The 18,091-nt window shown below is 44.1% G+C and overlaps 2 protein-coding genes across 8 annotated transcripts in view; one reads left to right on the forward strand and one right to left on the reverse strand.

The window, feature by feature from the left end:
• The window catches only part of LOC122204271 (60S ribosomal protein L6-like), a 738,693-nt gene that overhangs the window by 636,045 nt on the left and 84,557 nt on the right, over positions 1–18,091 (forward strand). The gene's annotated exons all lie outside the window — the stretch shown is intronic.
• The window catches only part of HECTD4 (HECT domain E3 ubiquitin protein ligase 4), a 190,776-nt gene that overhangs the window by 102,552 nt on the left and 70,133 nt on the right, over positions 1–18,091 (reverse strand). For 6 of the 7 annotated variants that reach the window (XM_042911721.1, XM_042911718.1, XM_042911719.1 and 3 more), the window contains exons 7-8: positions 16,894–17,064; positions 2,978–3,170 (exon numbers count right to left, since the gene is read on the reverse strand). In XM_042911721.1, coding sequence (XP_042767655.1) covers positions 2,978–3,170; positions 16,894–17,064 — 364 coding nt within the window. Of the gene's footprint in view, positions 1–955; positions 1,072–2,977; positions 3,171–16,893; positions 17,065–18,091 lie in introns of those variants that run through there. The other variant, XM_042911723.1, reaches the window with a different exon arrangement.

Genomic DNA, 18,091 nt, shown 5'->3' on the forward strand with positions numbered 1-18,091 from the left:
TTATCGCAGAATAAAACATTCTAGACCCTATGAATGCTGGCTTGTCAGAAGTCACTTAGCTTAATAACTGGTGAATTTTTATGCAGCAACATCACGTTAATGAATATGCAGAGACTGTACATAAACATAGGAACTCACAGGTTTTAAATACAAGTAACAGTTTTCACAGAATTCTAAATATAACCTTGCCTTCTGAGTTTTCTTTTTGATGTCTCCCATATTTTCTCCTCCAACAAAGATTGCTTTAGCACTTCTGCTGTTCACAGGGTAGGATTCAATTTTCTCCCAAGGGATAAACCCAGATCAAGCCTTCAGCTGGTCAGGAAGCTGTTTATTTTAGAAAAAGGACTGTCCTCTACAAAGTACTTCTACCATTCAAATTATCTGCATACCTAAGTTATAACAACTATTAATAACTTCCCTACTTATATTTGATATAATAGAGACCTGTGAAAATAAAATTCTAGCCTTAAATTCTAACACTAACAAGTAATCAGATAGCTTTATAATCACAAAGATTCCTTCTTCTTAACATTTCAATATATAAAAGGATTAAAGCATAAAATTGCATTAAATTCATTAAACATATTAATTTAGATGTATTTTTCTACATGTGGCGTATTTTCTAGCCTCATCTTTTACTCCAGTTTAGGATTTGTTATGGAGTCACATGGTTGATATTTAATCTGTAAACTCGTCAAGAATAATGGTTCTTGGGGCGCCTGGGTGGCGCAGTCGGTTAAGCGTCCGACTTCAGCCAGGTCACGATCTCACGGTCCGTGAGTTCGAGCCCCGCGTCAGGCTCTGGGCTGATGGCTCAGAGCCTGGAGCCTGTTTCCGATTCTGTGTCTCCCTCTCTCTCTGACCCTCCCCCGTTCATGCTCTGTCTCTCTCTGTCCCAAAAATAAATAAACGTTGAAAAAAAAAAAAAAATTTAAGAATAATGGTTCTTAACTTTTTTGGTCATAGATGACCTTGAAAATCTGGTGAAAATCGAGATGGATACACTTAAGAGGTTATAGAAGAGGTTCATGTACGTTCGTGAATCTCTCAAAGGCTTAGTTCAGTTAAGAACTCTTCTTAAAAGTACACAGCAGTGTGCTTAGTAGGCTACCTTTGATGAAGAAAAGGAGGAAAATAAGAACGCATAAATTTGTCTTTAATTGTATTTGCATAAAGAAATTTTGTAAGTCAAAACTAATAAATATAGTTAGCTACAGGAGGCAGTGTGGGAGAAAAATGTATAATATGCCAAGATGATACAGTAAGATTTCTCTGCACGTGCCTTTTTATATTGTTTTTACTTTCAAACTCTATAAAGGCATTATCTATTTGAAAATATTAAAGTACAAACATTAAATGATAAATTCTAGAAAAAGTAATCTTGTGGAAGGTTTGCCTCTTCCTTGCTTGACCAAGATTGTATTTAGTGAGGACGTTGCTAAACATGAGCTTTTTATGTTTATGAATCATATGCTAAACATGAAGTCAATTTACATTAACAGTAGTGAGGTATCTATAAAGACAGAGCAGTTTTGAATTATTACAGATTCACGTTAATTTACATCCACACCAACAACATGTATTGCTTTGGAATAAGAAAATGGATGACTGGAAGGAGATAAAAGGGTGAACTATGTGAAGCAAAGCGCTTTGTACGGCACACTGCAAGCATTCAAGAAAAAGTACTACCCAAGGGGAGCCTGGGTGGCTCGGTCAGTTAAGCATCCGACTTCAGCTCTGGTCATGATCTCGCGGTTCATGGGTTCAAGCCCCGCGTCGGGCTCTGTGCTGACAGCCAAGAGCCTGGAGCCTGCTTCGGATTCTATGTCTCCCTCTCTCTCTGCCCCTCCCCCACTCACACTATGTCTCTGTCTCTTAAAAATAAAAAATAAAACATTAAAAAAAAAAACACTTTTTTTTAAGTACTACCCAAATTCAAGAGGCAGCCTCTCACTAATCACAAGCTGAATGTATTAAGCCATGGAAAGACATAAAGGAAACTTAAACACATATTACTAACAAAAGAAGCCAATCTGAAAAGGCTACATACTGTGTGACTCCAACTATAGGACGTTCTGGCAAAGGCAACACTACAAGGACTACAAGGAGTGGTGGCCAGGGACTGGGGGGAGGACGGATAAATAGCTAGAGCACAAAGAACTTCTAGGGCAGTGAAACTACGGTGTATAACCCTGTAATGATGAAGACATGTCATTATGTACTTGTCCAAACCACCAAGAGTGAACAAGAATACACTATGGACTTTGGGTGATAATGTTGTTTCGATGTAGGTTCACCAACTGTAACAAAGGTACCACCTCCGGATAATGAGGAAGGCTGTGCGTGTGTGGGGGCGGGAGGTTTATGGGATATTTCTCTACCTTCCTTTCAATTTCGCTGTGAACGTAAAACTGCTCTAAAAAAATTAAGTCTTGGGCGCCTGATTGGCTCAGTCGGTTAAGCATCCGACTTTGACTCAGGTCATGATCTCGTGGTCCGTGAGTTCGAGCCCCGCGTCAGACTCTGTGCTGACAGCTCAGAGCCGGGAGCCTGCTTTGGATTTGGCATTTCCCTCTCTCTCTGCTTTTCCCCCATTCACACACATTCTCTCTCAAAAATAAAAAACATTAAAAACAAATAAAAATAAAAATTTTAAAAATTAAGTCTTAGGGGCGCCTGGGTGGCTCAGTCGGTTAAGCGTCCGACTTCAACTCGGGTCACGATCTCGCAGTCCGTGAGTTCGAGCCCTGCGTCGGGCTCTGGGCTGATGGCTCGGAGCCTGGAGCCTGCTTCCGATTCTGCGTCTCCCTCTCTCTCTGCCCCTCCCCCGTTCATGCTCTGTCTCTCTCTGTCCCAAAAATAAATAAACGTTAAAAAAAAAAAAATTTTTTTTTAATTAATTAAGTCTTAAAATATATGTCAACAGCTGAATGGAGCTACACAAGGCAAGCAGTGTAAGTGAGGGGCAGCATACCTGCTTGGTCCTCTTTCAGAGTGTTGGAGATGGTGGAGCCTGTGAGGGCAGCCAGCGTTGCGGATGGAGAAGCTCTGTAGCGTGAAAGTCTGCTCAGAAGCATCTCGTTAATGCTTTTTGCAGATTCGCCCTCTTTTCTCATTAGAATTGTACGTTCCTGAAGCGGATTGGCTACATAGACACCATTTTCAACCTAGTAGTTAAAGAAAAAGAGGCCCTTAAGAGATAGTGGTTTCCCCCAAGTCGGTAGATTTCTACTTGAGAATTATCACCGCGATCCGTTTGCTCGAAAACATTTCCAAAGGGGCGCCAGGGTGGCTCAAGTGGTTATGCGTCCGATTCTGGATTTCAGCTCAGGTCATGATTCTCGAGGTTCATGAGTTCAAGCCCCACATCTGGCTCTGCACCAACAGTGCCACGTCTGCTTGGGATTCTCTCTCTCCCTCTCTGTGCCCGCCCCTCCCACCCCACCCCCGCACTCTGTCTCTCCAAATAAACGTAAAAAAAAAAGAAAAAAACACGTATTTCCAAAGCCTGCACCTGAGTAGATGTACGCCTCAAAACTTAAGTTCTATGGAAACTACTGAGAACAAAAGAAAGGCTGTGCTAAGTTCAAGAGCTTTCCTTTTTCATAACAGCACCGATTCTAAAAGCAGGGAGCCAAGTTTAATAGGATCTGCAAAAGGTTGATTAAAATTCCTTATATTGAATTCCACAGGCAGCTCTCGCTAATTACAAGCTTCTGACAGGTACAAGTAAGAGGAGAGGAAAATAAATCAATCAGTTTTTGATTCGCTATTAAGTATAACCAGGAAGATAATGTCTTCTTGAAATATAATTAGTGGCTAAAATCCAAATTCCGTATGAGCAGCAGTTAACATTAGCCCCAGCTGCTTGGGCACTGCACAGCAATCCTGGAGGAAGGCAGACTTTGTCTGCTAAAAAATACGTGCCAACATCAGCTGGATCCTTGCTGGTGCCCGCCAGTCCTTCCTTCAACACTTGATTGCCCAGCAGAACCTCTGCAGTGAGGATTCCAAAATTCCTGCACCGATCTCGAGCTTGACTTCAAGCAGAGCACCTGTCTTTCTTGCTAAAAAGATCCAGACCACTTACTAGAAGTTTCTCCCACTCATGTCTCTTCCAACTCCAGTATCTTTGTATCCAGCTTCACTTATCCTTCCTTTCCTCTTAATTCAGAGGAAGAAGTGCACTCACCTCATGCAGTTTAAGGTTAATTCTTCCTCTTCTGTCCCCTAACTGCTCCCTTAATTAAGGCCCTTCTGCGCTGTTATCTGGCTGTCTCCCTATGGTCTTCCTTCTCCGTGGTTTCAAGCACACACAGACCTTACACAAGACTTGAGTGGCCCACTGAAGTACCATGCCTTTTCTCCACTTCCATTCACCGGCAAATGCCTCAAATTACATCTCCTCCAGTTTCGGCATCTCTCTGCCCCCTTCCAGACCCAGGCTCCTGGATCTGGCTGGAGCCTCAGACACTGATGCCACCAGCAAAGCTGGGTGGGACTGGCCTGCAGCTGTGAGGTACAGAGACCAGAGGGAATAGGAGTGCAGAGAGGCAAGGCTCACAGAAGCAAACAAAAGGCAAAGGAGTCCAATGTAAAAGGCTGGCAACAGAGAAGAGAAAGCAAGTTCAGAAGCACAGCCAGGAAAGATTCCCAGGGAAGGCTGCACACAGTGGGGGAGACTCTTAGGATACAGTCACAAGTGATATGAGAGAGGAGTTCTTGGAGAGTCCAAAAAATGCTATTTCTATTTCTTCGCCCCTACTTCCTCCCCCTTTATAGCGACTTAACTTGGCCCCCTCTAACAAGTGGATGTGCTGAACGGTCCGTGCGTAACCTAAAACCAAAACCATGGACCTCTTCCTTGTCTTCCATGTGGGCTGTGCTGTTGCCATTTCTTTTTCCAGAACACGATCCTGTTTTGTGTCTTTTTAATATGAATCCTTACTTGTGTGGAAGGTACTCTGCTGGTGAGCAGAACCAACACGGTCCCCACCCTCCTTACTCTCTTATTTTTTGGTTCCCCATCTCCACTTACTCAAACAGAAGCTTGCCTAGGATTAGACCCAACCTTTGGTGTCTAAGACCTCTGCCTCGAACACTTTGTCCCTACATCTTCTCGTGGCTGGCTCTTTCCAATCACTCAGGTCTCAGGTAGAATGCCACCTCCGCAAAGACCCCTTCCCTGACTACTGATCTAAAAATAATCTCCTTCCCCCCTCCCCAGGCCAGAGCACGTCACCCTGTTTTGCTATCCACATGGCACTTACCGCTCTCTAAAGCTATCTTACTCATTAATTCACTCTTTTACCTCCCACCCCGACCGAATGCCAGGTCCCCGAGAACAGGGATCTCGGCCTGGCTTGTTCACCATAACCTCCTCAGCACTCAGACGTACTCAATGCCTTGCTGAATAAACAAACCAGCGTCCTCGCTTGAATCCGATCTCACCTCTTCGTGGTATGACTCCCACGTTCCTATAAACAGACCCATCCCTGCTACTGAGATTCAGTCCCACCATCTCCGACTGCCTCCCGCTCCCAGGCATTTCCTCTCAAATAGCCTGCTGTTGCTGAAAATTTAACACGTCCATGTCGTCCCTCCCCCCCGCCATGCTAGAGCAACTTTTACCAAGCATAGCTCTATTTATGTCACACAACTCTGGAAAGAACCCTTCAAAGGCATCCAAGATAAAAATCAGTCACTCTAAGCTTGGCATTCAAAAGCATTACCCAATCTGGCCCCATGAGAAAATCAATGGAGACCTTAAAAAAAAACTATACCATTGTGTTCAAGTACTTTGAAAATACCGAGAAGCGGGGCGCCTGGGTGGCTTAGTCGGGTCACTGTCTGAAAACACGGAGAAACTGATAAAGCACCCGGGGAAGCAAAAAGGAGAGCGGTGTGGCGTACGAATGGTAAATCTGGGAACCTCTGCTTGGCAAAGAAGCTCTTCAGGATTGAAAAGCTACTGACCTAGAAAGGAGGGGAAAAGGCTGAGAGGAGTAAGCAGAGCGAGAGTTAGTGGTGCCAAGAAGCTTCCCTCCTGGCTGCCTCCCAGGCACAGGCCACCATCATCTCAAGCCTGAGGGCTGAACCAGCCTCTCAACTGGCCTCCCGTTTCTACCTCGGCACCCTATGCTCTCCTCTCTACACCCAGCCAATGATCATTCACCAATGTAAACAAAACCACGTCCTTCCAGTCTCAGAACCCCACAGTGGCTTATTAAACCCAAACTACCATCAAGGCCCACATAGCCTGTCACTCACAGACCTCCCAGCCTCGCCTGCCTCTGCTCACCCTTTCTCACCACACCCTTGACCGCACTGGCCTTCTGTCCTGCCTCTAAAATGCCAAACTTCCTCCTAACTCTAGGCCTTGGGACTTGCTGTTCCCTCTTCCTGGATTGAGCAACTGTTCAGTTTGCCTGGGAATGTCCTAGTTTCAGCACTGACAGTCCCATGACCGGAGAAATCTCAGTCCCAGGCAAACTGGGATGGTTGGTCACCCTACCCGTCAGGATGGATGGTGGCTTATCATTCAGGTCTCAGCTCCAATGTCCTTCCTTAGAAAGGCCGGATCTGCCAGGTAAACCAAAGTGGCTCCCCACCTCCACCCCATTCACTGTCATATCATCTTATTTTCTCACCTCCTTTACTTTTCACTAGCTGAGATGGTTTTGTTCTTATTTACTTAATTTACTTTCCTATTGTCGAACTCCCCACACTAATGTGAGCTCCTTGAAAACAAAGGCCTGTTACCCCGCTACCCAGACAAAGCAACAGAGCGGGTGCAGAATTAATACTGACGAATGAAGGGTGTCTCAGTCATCCAGATCACAATTTAAAGGAAATAATAAACCCAGGGGAAAAGAGAAGGGACCTAGCATGTCCATTACTATGCTGACCATATCTTTCAGAAGGGACATAAAGAGGACAAAATAGCAGTAAAATGGTCACTGAGTCTATCTAAAGAACAGCCTTTTATAGAGAGCACGTATATATGGGAGCAGGAAGAACTCAGAACAAAAGATGTAAAAAATATGTTCTGAAAAGGTAAAAAAAAAAAAAAAAAGGAGATTTAGTTACTCTGTAGTTTTAAAGGCCAGAATCTAAGTGTCGGAGAATGTCAAAAGCCGGTGACCCCAAGCGCTAGGCTATCACGTTGGTGGCCCCAGGGGAAAGCTGCAACCTGGAGTCAGGCCCTCGCCTAGTTGCCTCCCACGCAGACTCCGGGCTTGGCCCTCTGAAGCAAGACACTAGCACAGGCTAGAGGAGCACTTGTGCTCTTGAAAAGATGGAGAATGAGAGGCCGACGTGAACATGACAGCCCCAGTCAAGCTCCAAGCTGAACGAGGCTGCAAGTATGACCTCAGCTTCCTCCGTGCCACGAAGAACCACCACCATACTGAGCCCCATCAACCTGTAAGTTGTTACTGCTGAGAGTCACTTAGTTTTGAGGTCGCTTGTTGAGCAGAAGATAACTCAAATACCCCCAAAGTCAGACATTTGTTCATATTAATAGCTTCAGTTAGGCAGGGTATCTACTCCATTCCATTTCTTTCCATCATACTCCAATATTTCTATAGTCTACCTTATGTAATGGTTACTTACCTATTCCACTCGGAGTTTGTAAGAAATCATTTTGAGACAAGCACAGCCAGTTAGTTAGTCCTGCTAGGATTACCTATTTACCTTAGCCAGGCTTCAATCCTTTAGCTTTCCCTCAATCTTAAGTATCAACACGCCTATTTTGCAGATCAAACTCCACTGATTTTTCGTAAAAATTGACAAGGAAGAACACTGGTGGTAGTCGAGGTTCCAAAAATAGGTTTTTAGTATTTCTTTCCTGATTATAAAACTAATATGTGGTCTCTTCCATAGCTGGTTAATCTCTTAAAGGATCTTTAAAAAAATTAATGTTTATTTATTTTGGCAGAGAGAGAGAGACACACACACACACACACACACACACACACACACACACACATCATGAGCAGGGAAGGGGCAGAGAGAGGGAGACACAGAATCCGAAGGAGGCTCCAGACACCGAGCTGTCAGCACAGAGCCCGACGCCAGGCTGGAACTCACAGACCGCGAGATCATGACCTGAGCCGAAGTCGGACGCTCAACTAAGCCACCCAGGCGCCCCAAATCTTTAAATCTTGCTTTATTCTTGACCCAAAAGCTACCATGAACTTTTAAAACCAGATCCTGCTCAGAACTCTGAGCTCTCCATTGTCCCCTGGAATAAAATCCAAATACCAGTGGGGCGCCTGAGTGGCTCAGTTGGTTAAGTGTCTGACTTTGGCTCAGGTCACGATCTCACAGTTCCTGAGTTCGAGTCCTACATCAGGCTCTGTGCTGACAGCTCAGAGCTGGGGTCCTACTTCAGATTCTGCCTCCCTCTTTCTCTGGCCCTCCCCGACTCGCTCACGCACATGCTCTCTCTCTCTCTCTCTCTCTCAAAAATAAACATTAAAAAAAATTTTTTTTTAAATCCAAATACCGGGACACCTGGGTGGCTCAGTTGAGCATCCAACACTTGATTTGGGCTCAGGTCACAATCTCACGGTTCGTGAGTTTGACTGAACCCCATATTGCACCTCAAGCTTATGTTGCAGTGGATCCTGCTTGAAATTCTTCTTTCCCTCTCTCTCTCTGCTCCTCCCATGTGTGCTCGCTCTCTCAAAATAAAAAAACTTAAAAAAAAAAAATTGGGAGTGTGGGTGCCTGGCTGGCTCAGCTGGTAGAGCATGCAACTTTTGATTTCAGCATCATGAGTTCAAGCCCCACGTTGATCACAGAGCTTAAAAAAAAAAGTATAACAAATTATTTGTGTAAAAACAGAAAAGGAAAAAATTATACATGTGTAGTTGTACACGTTCATATTATCTCAGGAAGAATACAGAAGAAAGTGTTAACGTTACTTGCCTGCAGCAAGGGAAACTGAATCAGGAGGCAAGGTGAAGGAGAGACTTTTGTACCATTTGAATTTTATAACTATGTAAATAGATTTAAAAATTTTTAATTTTTTTTTTTGCTGTTTTTATTTTTGAGACAGAGCGTGAGCTGCAGAGGGGCAGAGAGAGAGGGAGACACAGAATCCGAAGCAGGCTCCAGGCTCTGACGAGGGGCTCAAACCCACAAACTGTGAGATTGTGTCCTGAGCCGAAGTCGGACGCTCAACCCACTGAGCCACCCAGGCGCCGCTAGAAATTTTTAACATTTGAGAGAGAGAGAGAGAGAGAGAGAGAGAGAGAGAGAGAACGTGCGCGTGCAAGCAGGAGACGGACAAAAAGAGGGAAAAAGAGAGAACCCCAAGCAGGCTCTGCGTGGACAGCGCAGGGCTGGATCTCATGACTATGAGATCATGACCTGAGCTAAAATCAAGAGATGTTTAATCGACTGAGCCACCCAGGTGCCCCATAAATAGATTATTTTTAAAAACAATGTATTCAAAACAATATAACTATCACTAAATTTGGAGAGAAATTTACCAGTACTTCCAAGTATCTGGGTGAAATCATAATTCAGAGCAAACCTAATCCTTTCTAATGATTATCATCAGCCACATCTAAGTAGCAAATATTTATACTATTTAGAAACCAAAAGCTTTTGTGAATCAGAAAATGAAGTTCAGCATTCAGCCTTTTAAAAAAGGAAATCCTGCCATTTGTGACAACACGGATGGGCCTTGAGACTATTATACTAAGCGAATAAATCAGCCCGAGAAAGACAAACATTTTATGATCTCACGCCAGAAGATAAAAAGTCAAACTCACAGAAAGAATGATGGTTGCCAGGGGCTGCAGGGTGGGAGAAATGGGAGATGTGGGTCAAAGGGTACAAACTTTCAGTTAGAAAATGAATACGTCCTGGGGATCTAATGTACAGCATGGTAACTATAGGTAATCATAAACTTAGAAGTTGCTAAGAGTTACATCTTAACGCTACCATACACGCAGACACACAAACGTGGTGAACACATGAGGCGACGGAGGTGTTAACTCGATGGTAACCATTTCACAATATACACATACGTCAAATCTTTACCTTGAAAGTATACCATTTTGTTAGTAATACCCCAATAAAGCTGGAGGGGGTGGGGGAGAATATCAGGGCTAAAAGTTCGAATCGTCTAGTTGAAAGCCCTCATTTTACGAGTTTTTGTCTGGTTTGGCCAAGGCCATTTATCAGAGGTCTAAGGTTAAGCCCTATAATCTGTCAGTCTTGAAGCAGATGAGTTTACTATCTGTTCATTTAAAATTTTAAAAACAAAGTTAAAAATACTTCAACGTCCCCACGGTCCACTCCACTACCTCTCTCTCATTTCTCGCCTTTTTTTCATAACAAACCTCTGGAGAGATTTATTCTTGTCGTCTTACCCTCTTCACCATACTTGACCAACTGCACCTGGCTTCACCCCTCCTAACCCCCACAGCTGCTCCTGTTAAGGCTACCACCAAGAACTTCCATATTCTCCACCCAAAGACCTCTTTCAGCCTCAATCTTGACTTTCCCAGCAGAATTCAATGCTATTAGCCAAGTTCTCCTTTTATAAAAGTTTACTTATTTGGGGGCACCTGGGTGGCTCAGTCAATTAAGCACCCGACTCTTGAGCTCAGCTCAGGTCATGATCTCACGGTTTGTGAGCCTGAGCCCCTTGTGGGGCTCTGTGCTGACAGCGCGGAGCCTGCTCGGTCGGGATCCTCTCTCCCCCTCTCTGCCCCTTCCCTGTGTGTGCTCTCTCAGAATAAACAAACGTCTAAAGAGGAACAGTAAAGGTCTCTTGCCAGCACTGGAAGGACACCGATGCCATCAATTGAAAAGGGAAAGCCTGCGGGAAGAGCAGCTCTGGGGTAAAACCAGAAGTGTGGCTGGGGGCACATTTAGCTTGCGGTGATGATCAGACTGGAAGAGTCTCATATCCTGCGCACGTACAAACAAACACCCACATCGATATGCAGCCAGCGCTCTGGGGACAGGTTCTGGCTGAGCAGCAGATTTGAGCACCAGCAGTAGATAGAGGTGTTTACAGCTACACGACAGGAGACCAGCCAGTGAGTAAGAGCAGGCAGCGACAGAAGGCATCCGGAAATAGGTCCGGAAGCACGTAATCGTCGAGAAGTAGGGAAGGTGGGGCAGGGCAGGAGTAACCACTGGCAGGAGAAGTCCTATGGGAGGTCCCACAAGCCAAGAGAAAGCCGTTTCAAGAATTAAATACTGCTAAAAGGTCAAGGAAAAAGACACAAAGTAGACCTCGAACTCCATAAGGTGCAAGTCCCAGGCAAACGTGGAAGAACTGCTCTGGTGGCATGTGGTGAAGATACGCGACCGACTAGAGCAGGCTCAAGACAGAATGGAAGGAAAGAACATAAAAACAGGAAGAATAAACTCTTTCAAGAGTAGTGCTATAAAGGGAAGCCAAAAACAGGGGACTGGAGGCGGGCACGGGTCAAGGCAGTTTTTTGGGTTTTCTCCCCGCCGCAGACAGGATATCCTCTGATGTATCCGTATGCTGTGCTGAACGATCCGTCTAGAGGAAAGCTGTTAATGTAGGAGGACACTTGCAGAAGGAACCTGCACCCCCAACTCCACCTTTTTATAGCAGGTACGGAATACAGTGTTCTGAACCTAGCTTTATTGTGCTAAACGACAGAACTTGGAAATTGACCTGCTTGGTCTATGCAGATCAGCCTTGTTCTTTTTAATGGCTGTACGGTGTTCCATTCCGTGAAAGTACCATAGGCACAGATATCTGTGTTTAGCTTCCCAAATCAGCATTTTAGAAACTGCTAAACTAGAGGCTGGTGATGCTTAATTTTTTATTTGATGAAAAATTTCAAGCATGTAAAAATAGAGAATAGACCAATGAACCTTCCTCCAGATTCAACTCTTATCCAGATATTGCCACACAGGCTTGACCTATCGCTTTTTTGGCTCAAGCGTTTTATTTTTTAAAAATTTGTTTTAATGTTATTCATTTTTGGGAGAGAGGGAGAGAAACCAAGCATAAGCGGGGTAGGGGCAGAGAGAGAGGGAGACATAGAATCTGAAGCAGGCTCCGGGCTCTATGCTGTCAGCATGGAGTCTGACGAGGGCCTGAACTCACCAACCTCGAGATCATGACCTGAGCCAAAGTCAACACTCTAATTCCACGTCCAAATACTTCACTACACATCTCTAAAAAATGTGGACATTCTCATAGAACCACAATGCCATTTGCATACTTTAAAAACAAATTAAGAATAATGCCTTGGTTTTATCTAATACTCATTTTATATTCAAATTCCAAACTGTCTCCAAAATGTTCCTTAATGGTTTGATTCAGACTCCAAAAATGATTCAAAGGTTGTTCTTTTAACCTAGATCAAGTTCCTTCAGCCCCAACTTTCTATTTTATGCCACTGACAGGGGCTATTTTAGTTCTATTTCCTCCAGAGCAGGTATGGGCTTTTGATTGTATAACTGCAAGGTCTAGAAATCTCTGTTGTCTCTACACTTGATGGACACTTTGGAGGACTGCTAACTTCTGGGCTGGAAATCACTTTCCCTCAGAATTTTGAGAGTGCTACTCCATTTGTGTATCCAATAATGCTACTAAATAGCGTAGTGCTTTCCTTATTCCACATCATTTATACATGATTTTATCATTTGTACATGATTTTCTCTGGAAGCTTCACAACCCTCTCTTTACACCACGATTATCTGAAATTTCAGGATGATATGCCACATGGTGGGCATTTTTCATTCACCATGTCAGATAGCTGTTCATCTAGACACCTGTGCCCTCTAGTTTGACATTTTTTCCATATTCTTTGATCATGCCGCCCTCTTGGTTTTCTGTTCTCTTTTTTGGAACTCCTATCAACTAGGACTTTAGAGGGATTGCTCCTCCACATTTATCAACTCTTCTCTCATATTTATTGTTTTTATTTTTGCCCTTTGAGAGATTTCTTATGTTTTTAAATGTTAAAAGTTTTTGTTTTTTTTTTTTTTAACGTTTATTCATTTTTGAGAGAGAGAGAGAAACAGAGTATGAGTGGGGAAAGGGCAGGGAAGAGCAAGACACAGAATCCGAAGCAGGCTCCGGGCTCTGAGCTGTCAGCACACGGCCCGACGCGGGGCTTGAACTCACTGACCGTGAGATCATGACCAGAGCCGAAGTCGGACATTTAACTGATTGATTGTCGGGGTGCCTGGGAGGCTCATAGTTTTAATTCCCAGGAGCTTTTTTTTTTTTGGAGCCCCTGTGCTATATTGTATGAATGCAAGATGTTCTCGTATCTCATACAGCTAGGAGTAGAATAAAATATTGTAAACCCTGGTGGCTGTTCTTCTGATTTCATATTTTCATACTGGAGACGTTCCTCATTGGTCTAGAGATCCTTGGCTATCTGCTTTAATTTTTTAATTTTTTTTTTAATGTTTATTTCTGAGACAGAGCATGAGTGGGGGAGGGGCAGAGAAAGAGGGAGACACAGAATCCAAAGCAGGCTCCAGGCTCCAAGCTTTCAGTCAGCACAGAGCCCGACTTAAACTCACAGCGGGGCTTAAACTCACAGACCTCGAGATCATGACCCTAGCCGAAGTCGGACGCTCAACCTACTGAGCCACCCAGGCGCCCCAATAGGGTGCTTTTTTAAATGTACACAAGAGCTCTCCCCACCGCCCCGCCCCACGTACCCAGCACCTGGCTTCAATAATTTAAAAAAAAAAAAGGGGGGAGGGATTGGTGCCTAGGTGGCTCAGCCAGTTAAGCTTCTGACTTTGGCTCAGGTCATGATCTCACCACAGTTTGTGAGTTCGAACCCCGCGCTGGGCTCTGTGCTGACAGCTTGGAGCCTTTTTCAGATTCTGCGTCTCTCTCTCTCTCTCTCTCTCTCTCTGCCCCTCCCCCCACTCATGCTCCGTCACTCTCTCCTTCAAAAATAAATATAAAAAAAAATTGGCAAAAATACAGATAATCTATTCCTCTTCCCCTCCCCACACACCTCTCCAAAGTTTGGGGTTTTGTGAGGTTGGGTTTTGTTTGTTGTTTTGTTTTTATTTTTTGTTTTGTTGTTCTGTATGCATCTGCTTTTTAAACAGTTTAGCACTGATCAGGAATGCTGTGCACATGGTTGAGGCTTGCTTACTGGAAGACATCACTCGTGGGTGATTCACTAGGGCAGCAAGTCCTTTCCTTAAATGAACCCTAATGTCCGTACACGGAGGTCTTTTTTCCAGAGTCACCCAGCTTATTCAGAAAATAAAGTACAGCCTTCTGCCTGGGCAGCCAGTCTCTAAGCACAAAGGAGTACACCAGGGAAGGGATGGACAGTTCCTTTTATTAACGTTCGGCCTACACCCCTCTCACCATACCTTTGCACCACACCTCGTGCCTCCCGCTCCCAAGACTCTCTGAAGCGGGCAGGGGAGTCTCCTCTCTTCCCCTGAGCAAACATGCATTTCTAGCCGCAGCTTGCCCCACACTGAAAGACAGGAAGGGCCACTACCACCTCCATCAGCTGAGGAACAAGAAATACAGGCTTCACTGTCCGTTACCGAGATAACCACAAGAGGAATGAAAAATAAGTAAAACACATTATGAGGAAGAAGGAAAGAGGAGGAAGTAGACCAAACCCTTATCTCCTGTGCTACCTCAAGTTCTGGTCCACGTGCATGCATTTCTGATAGGCTTCTGTTAAAGAAAAAACTATCAGAGAAAGGGGAAAGTCTTCAATGTTTTCCCACTCTACTTACAATAAAGACCTAAATCATCCTTTGGCCAGCTGGCAGGTCTGTTCCAAGCAGCAAGTACTATAACTTTTCTGACAACTCTGAACACGTGTTCAAGGAGTACAATCTCTAGCAGACCAATTCAAAGACACTGCAGCTGGAACATTTAAAAAAGATGATGATGAAGCTGAGAAACTAGATAGAAAAACAAGAGGATGTACGTTTAAGGACACCAGACTCCTGACTGACAGTCAGCTGGCGGGATGGCTGATTGGTTTCCCAGAACAAGTTTAAAGCCTATTAAAATTCATTCGAAAATTGGTTTTTGTTTTTTTTTTTCCCCCAGGAATGCTAATTTCTTCCAGAAGGGGGCTGTAAATTACATCATTAAAACAGGTTTTGTCACAGATTGACTTGGGGCAATTTTTCTTTTACGAGTCTCTACAAATATTATTGAGACCAGCACTGTCCAGCAGAATGTTCAATGATGACAAGTTCTAGATCTTGGATGTTCAATACAGAAGCCAGTCACATGTGGCTACTGAGCACTTGAAATGTGGCTAACGTGAGCAAACAATTGAAGCCTTAGTTTTAATTCTTTTATTTTTATTTATTTATTTATTTTTTTAATGTTTATTTATTTTTGAGACAGGGAGAGACAGAGCATGAACAGGGGAGGGTCAGAGAGAGGGAGACACAGAATCTGAAACAGACTCCAGGCTCTGAGCTGTCAGCACAGAGCCCGATGCGGGGCTCGAACTCACGGACCGCTAGATCATGACCTGAGCTGAAGCAGGCCGCTTAACTGACTGAGCCACCCAGGCGCCCCTCTTTTTTTTTTTTTTAATTTTGTTTTAACATTTTATTTAATTCTATTTTAAGTAGCCACATGTGAGGCACCTGGGTGGCTCAGTCGTTTAAGTGTCCGACTCTTGATTTTGGCTCAGGTCATGATCTCACGGTTTCGTGGGCTTGAGCCCCACGTCAGACTCTGTGTACTGACTGTGAGGAGCCTGCTTGGATTTCTCCCTCTCTCCCTCTCTCTCTGCCCCTCTCCTGCTTGTGCTTTAAGATAAAAAAAAAAAAAAAAAAAGTAAAAAATTTTCTAATAGCCACATGTGGCTAAGGGTTCCTGCACTGGACAGGTGCAGTTCTAGACTACCATGGGTCCTACTCCTACACCAAGCTCTCCTTCCTTCCCTCTGCATTCCAGCCACAGTAGCCTGTCATTTCCTGAAACACATGCTTGCTCCTGCCAAAGCCTTTGCACCTGTGGTCTCTTCTTCCTAGAATGTTCTACTCAATCCCAGGAAGAAGTTGGAGAATAGGGGTAACTACTACTTTTCCTTCAAAGACCTAAAATTATCTTGTCTACTGATTTGCTCACTTGATTATGGTTAATTTTTGGTCACTCCACCACTACCACCCCAAGCCACCCACCAGGCAGAATCCAAGCTCCATTAGAGCACGGAGCCTGCTCACCCTGCCCATCACTGTATTCCCACCACCTAAACACAATGCTGCCTGACTCACAGTAGGCATTCAGCTACCATCGAACGAATGAATGCCTTCTCACAATTTTAACTATCATCACTCTCAGAGACTCCCAAGATGTACTATAATCCCAATCTTGCCACTGCGATTTACTTCCAGGTTTCCAACAAGCCCCATGGGCATTTTGGCCTAAAAACCCCACTGTCTAGTGCCTGGGTGGCTCAGTCGGTTGAGCGTCCGACTTCGGCTCAGGTCAGGATCTCATGGTTCGGGAGTTTGAGCCCCACATCGGGCTCTGTGCTGACAGCTCTGAGCCTGGAGCCTGCTTCACATTCTGTGCCTCCCTCTCTTTCTGCCCCTCCCCTGCTGGTGCCCCCCCCTCCCCAAAGCAAATAAACATTAAAAAAGAACAAAAAAAAAACCCACTGTCTACACATTATTACTATTTCCACTTTGTTGCCAGATTAACCTTCAGAAAGCTTGACTTTATCCGTGTCCTACGATTCTAAACAAAGAAACCTTCAAAGAAATCCAAGAAAAACCCCAAAATTTGAGCTAAGAGTGAACACACTGCCTACTCCACCTTTCTCGGGTCCTTTTTAAACCAATACAAAAAGAAACCAAATCGAAATTTCTCTGCAAAGACACAATGAGACAGAAAGGGAACCTTACCCCGAGTTCAAAAATGTCCATGAAGACAGAATGCCCCTTGGGTGTTTTCTCATTCAGACTGGCAGGAGACCAGATCCAGTAGAAGTAAGTACCATCCGAAGAAAGGTGCACAGTGCTCATGGTGCTGCCAACCGGGAGATGATTGGCTGGCATGGGCACCACCTGGCACACCTGGACATGGAAAAGGAAAACTTCATTAACGGGACACAGAACTTCCTGTTAATTCCGTCAGTCCATCACTAACGCCGTTATGTCCAGAATCAGAACTCGGGCTTCTCGGTCCAAATTAAACTGACAGCGGGGCACCTGGGTGGTTCGGTCGGTTAAGCGGCCGACTCTTGGTTTCGGCTCAGGTCACGGTCTCGCGGTCCTGACTCTGAGCCCCACACTGGGCTGTGTGTGCTCAGAGCCTGCTTCGGACCCTCCGTCTCTCTCTACCCCTCCCCCACTCACACTTGCTCTCTTTTTCAAAAATAAACATTAAAAAGAAATTAAACTGATACCTCTAACATATGAAAATTACATGACAAAAATATAAAATTCATACAACGGCCCATGGGACAGATAACATAGGCCAAAGATATTTACTAAACGCTTTGAATCTGCTAAGCACGTGTGTTTTATCTAACAATTACCAAAAACAAAGCTTTAGAGAAACTGTACTGAGATTTCCTTAGTAAGTGAATTTCAGACTAAAAATTATATTAAAAGTACAGGGACTGTATCTTACTTTTATATCCCAGCAGCTAATTCAGAGTCTAACTCAGAAGTTACTCAATATGGAGGTAAAAAAAAGAGGGCAGAAGGAAGAAGGGAGGCAGAGAAGAGAAAGGAGAAAGTAAAACAAATGAAGGCAGACCCTAGCCCAGCACATGAGGCTTTAGTGAAATGCATCGAGTCCATCATCAGGAAAGAGACAAACTCCAATTCTCTGTATTAGACACGAAGGCATGTGTTTCTAATACTGATCATCCTTCAGTTTCAGAATAATGAATGAGATTTGCATCATTTCACACTAAATGTGTAGTTACATACTAATTTTTACTGCCAGAGAAAAGCCCTTAAAATGAGAGAAACGGAGAACCCCAAAAAAAAAAAAAACAAAAACAAAAACCCAAAAAAAACCTGCCGGCTAGGTTTTTCAAAAATGCCAAGAGCAGGAGAAGTCAAAATCCAAAAATAAAAATAATCAGAGATG

The sequence above is a fragment of the Panthera leo genome, chromosome D3 (assembly GCF_018350215.1).
Source record: "Panthera leo isolate Ple1 chromosome D3, P.leo_Ple1_pat1.1, whole genome shotgun sequence".
Lineage (NCBI taxonomy): Eukaryota > Metazoa > Chordata > Mammalia > Carnivora > Felidae > Panthera > Panthera leo.